Source organism: Centroberyx gerrardi, chromosome 19, assembly GCF_048128805.1.
Source record: "Centroberyx gerrardi isolate f3 chromosome 19, fCenGer3.hap1.cur.20231027, whole genome shotgun sequence".
NCBI lineage: Eukaryota > Metazoa > Chordata > Actinopteri > Beryciformes > Berycidae > Centroberyx > Centroberyx gerrardi.
In genome coordinates this window covers 27,047,594-27,049,531 of record NC_136015.1, presented here as the reverse complement: position 1 = coordinate 27,049,531, position 1,938 = coordinate 27,047,594, and the positions used below count along the sequence as shown (strand labels likewise).

At 38.3% G+C, this 1,938-nt stretch overlaps 1 protein-coding gene across 1 annotated transcript in view; it reads right to left on the bottom strand.

Moving 5' to 3' along the window:
• Nucleotides 1-1,938, bottom strand: part of cart4 (cocaine- and amphetamine-regulated transcript 4) — a 2,944-nt gene continuing 1,006 nt past the window's right edge. Inside the window, exons 2-3 of the mRNA XM_071922287.2 lie at nucleotides 1,237-1,320; nucleotides 1-108 (exon numbers count right to left, since the gene is read on the bottom strand). Of these exons, the coding sequence (XP_071778388.1) occupies nucleotides 1-108; nucleotides 1,237-1,320 (192 nt within the window). The remainder of the gene's footprint in view (nucleotides 109-1,236; nucleotides 1,321-1,938) is intronic.

Genomic DNA, 1,938 nt, shown 5'->3' with positions numbered 1-1,938 from the left:
TCAGTAACAGCGCAGGAAGAAGGTGTTGCAGGCGGTTCCTCTCAGACAGTCGCACAGCCGGCCGATACGAGGACCGTGTTTCATCGCACATCGCTCGCCCACATCACACTGAGAGAGAGAGAGAGAGAGAGAGAGAGAGAGAGAGGGAGGGAGAGAGAGAGAGAGAGAGAGAGAGAGAGAGAGAGAGAGAGAGAGAGAGAGAGGGAGGGAGAGAGAGAGAGAGAGAGATTGGTTCATCAGTAACATTCTCAGTAAAGTGATCAGTGTGAACAGTTGATTTTTCTGGACAGCATGTAAATACGTTTCTTCTATAAATTACTAAGCAGGCGAGTCATTTCTGTCAGATTCCAGGACGAACACTGCAAATTAACTAAATGTTATGATCTGTCACTAGTGTGATCAGACTATTTTTTTTATGTTCTATGTGTATCTGCAATGTTTCTATTCAAATAAACACTATTAAATTGAAACTGTGAAGTCTGACGTCCTGAGGTCACTTTAACCATCTGAACCACGTCACTGGATTAGCTCCCAAAAGTCTGGTGACTTTATTCCAGATTTGGTTACTGTGACTCAGTAAACTGTCTTGTCTTTAGCCCTAGTCTCTACTCCAAAACACTCTGAGTTGTAGCTTGAGAAGAGTCAGCTCAGTTAACCTGAACAAACTGTTAGCTAGCTAACTAGCCGGCAAACACACCGATGTTAATGTGAACACGCTAACGCTAGCTGCTGCTAGCTACGTTAGCTAGTGTGCTAATCAGATGTGTTAACAACAAGACAGTGATGTTAGCTGACCAGATGCTATGGTTAGCTAGCTAACAAGCTGACATTATCTAAACACTAAATCAGTCAGATGGATCAGTGATGAAATGATCAGTTCAGTCAGAAACAGACAGAAATTAACCATCTGTTCAATTCTGTTGAGACGACAAGTTGTTGCTACATTAAACAAATCTGTTTATAAATTGCTTTAGAAAAAGATGTAAAAACAACTAATAAAATCTATTTTAAAATGAGATTTTTTTTACACACTTTTTACACTTAAAAAATCCTGAGTTAATAAACAAACAAACAAATAAATAAATAAATAGGCAATAAAGTAAGTCAGTAAGTAAATAAGTAAGTAAGCAACTGAGAGTAAACATGTCAGTCAGTAAATAAATGAAGAAATACAGTAAACGAGTGGATGAATAGATTGAAGTGATCAATATGTTTTGTGATCGATCGGCTCCTCACCCGGGGGATGACGCTGGCTTTCTTCTCCACTGACAGTCCTATCCTGCTGTCCGCCTCCTGCAGCAGGTCCTGCAGCGCCTCAGCCTGCACACACACACACACACACACACACACGCACACACACACACACACACACACGCACACGCACACACACACACACACGCACACACACACACACACACACACACACGCACACGCACACACAGTAACAACACGCTCCACATTATTTATTCTGGTCAATCACAACATAAGACACCAAGAGAAATATAAAATGTTTGTTTGCTCTCAATATGAAAAACAGAAATCTCTCCAGAGTAGAATGATAATCAACCAGAGAATAGAAACCAGTCAGATCTATTATTTATGTTCTGATAACAGACGAAACAGGCGGGTCTTGTATCATTTACTCATATTAAATAAAAATAAAAACACATTCTAACACATTTTAAATAAAAGATTACATGACTCATTTTGATAAAGTTAACCTGCTCTTTATTCTATTCACATTTCCTTCTGGTATAAGTAAGTAATAAATAATATTAACAATGTTTAAAAATAAAAGCTGATATTCCTCCAACATTCAAGTCTAGAATTCCTGTTCCAGTGTTTTTGGGAAACCTGAGATTTTGTTTACAACCAGAATTCATCTGAATTTTATAATAATATTTAATATAATATTTCCAGCTGGTTACAAATAAGTCT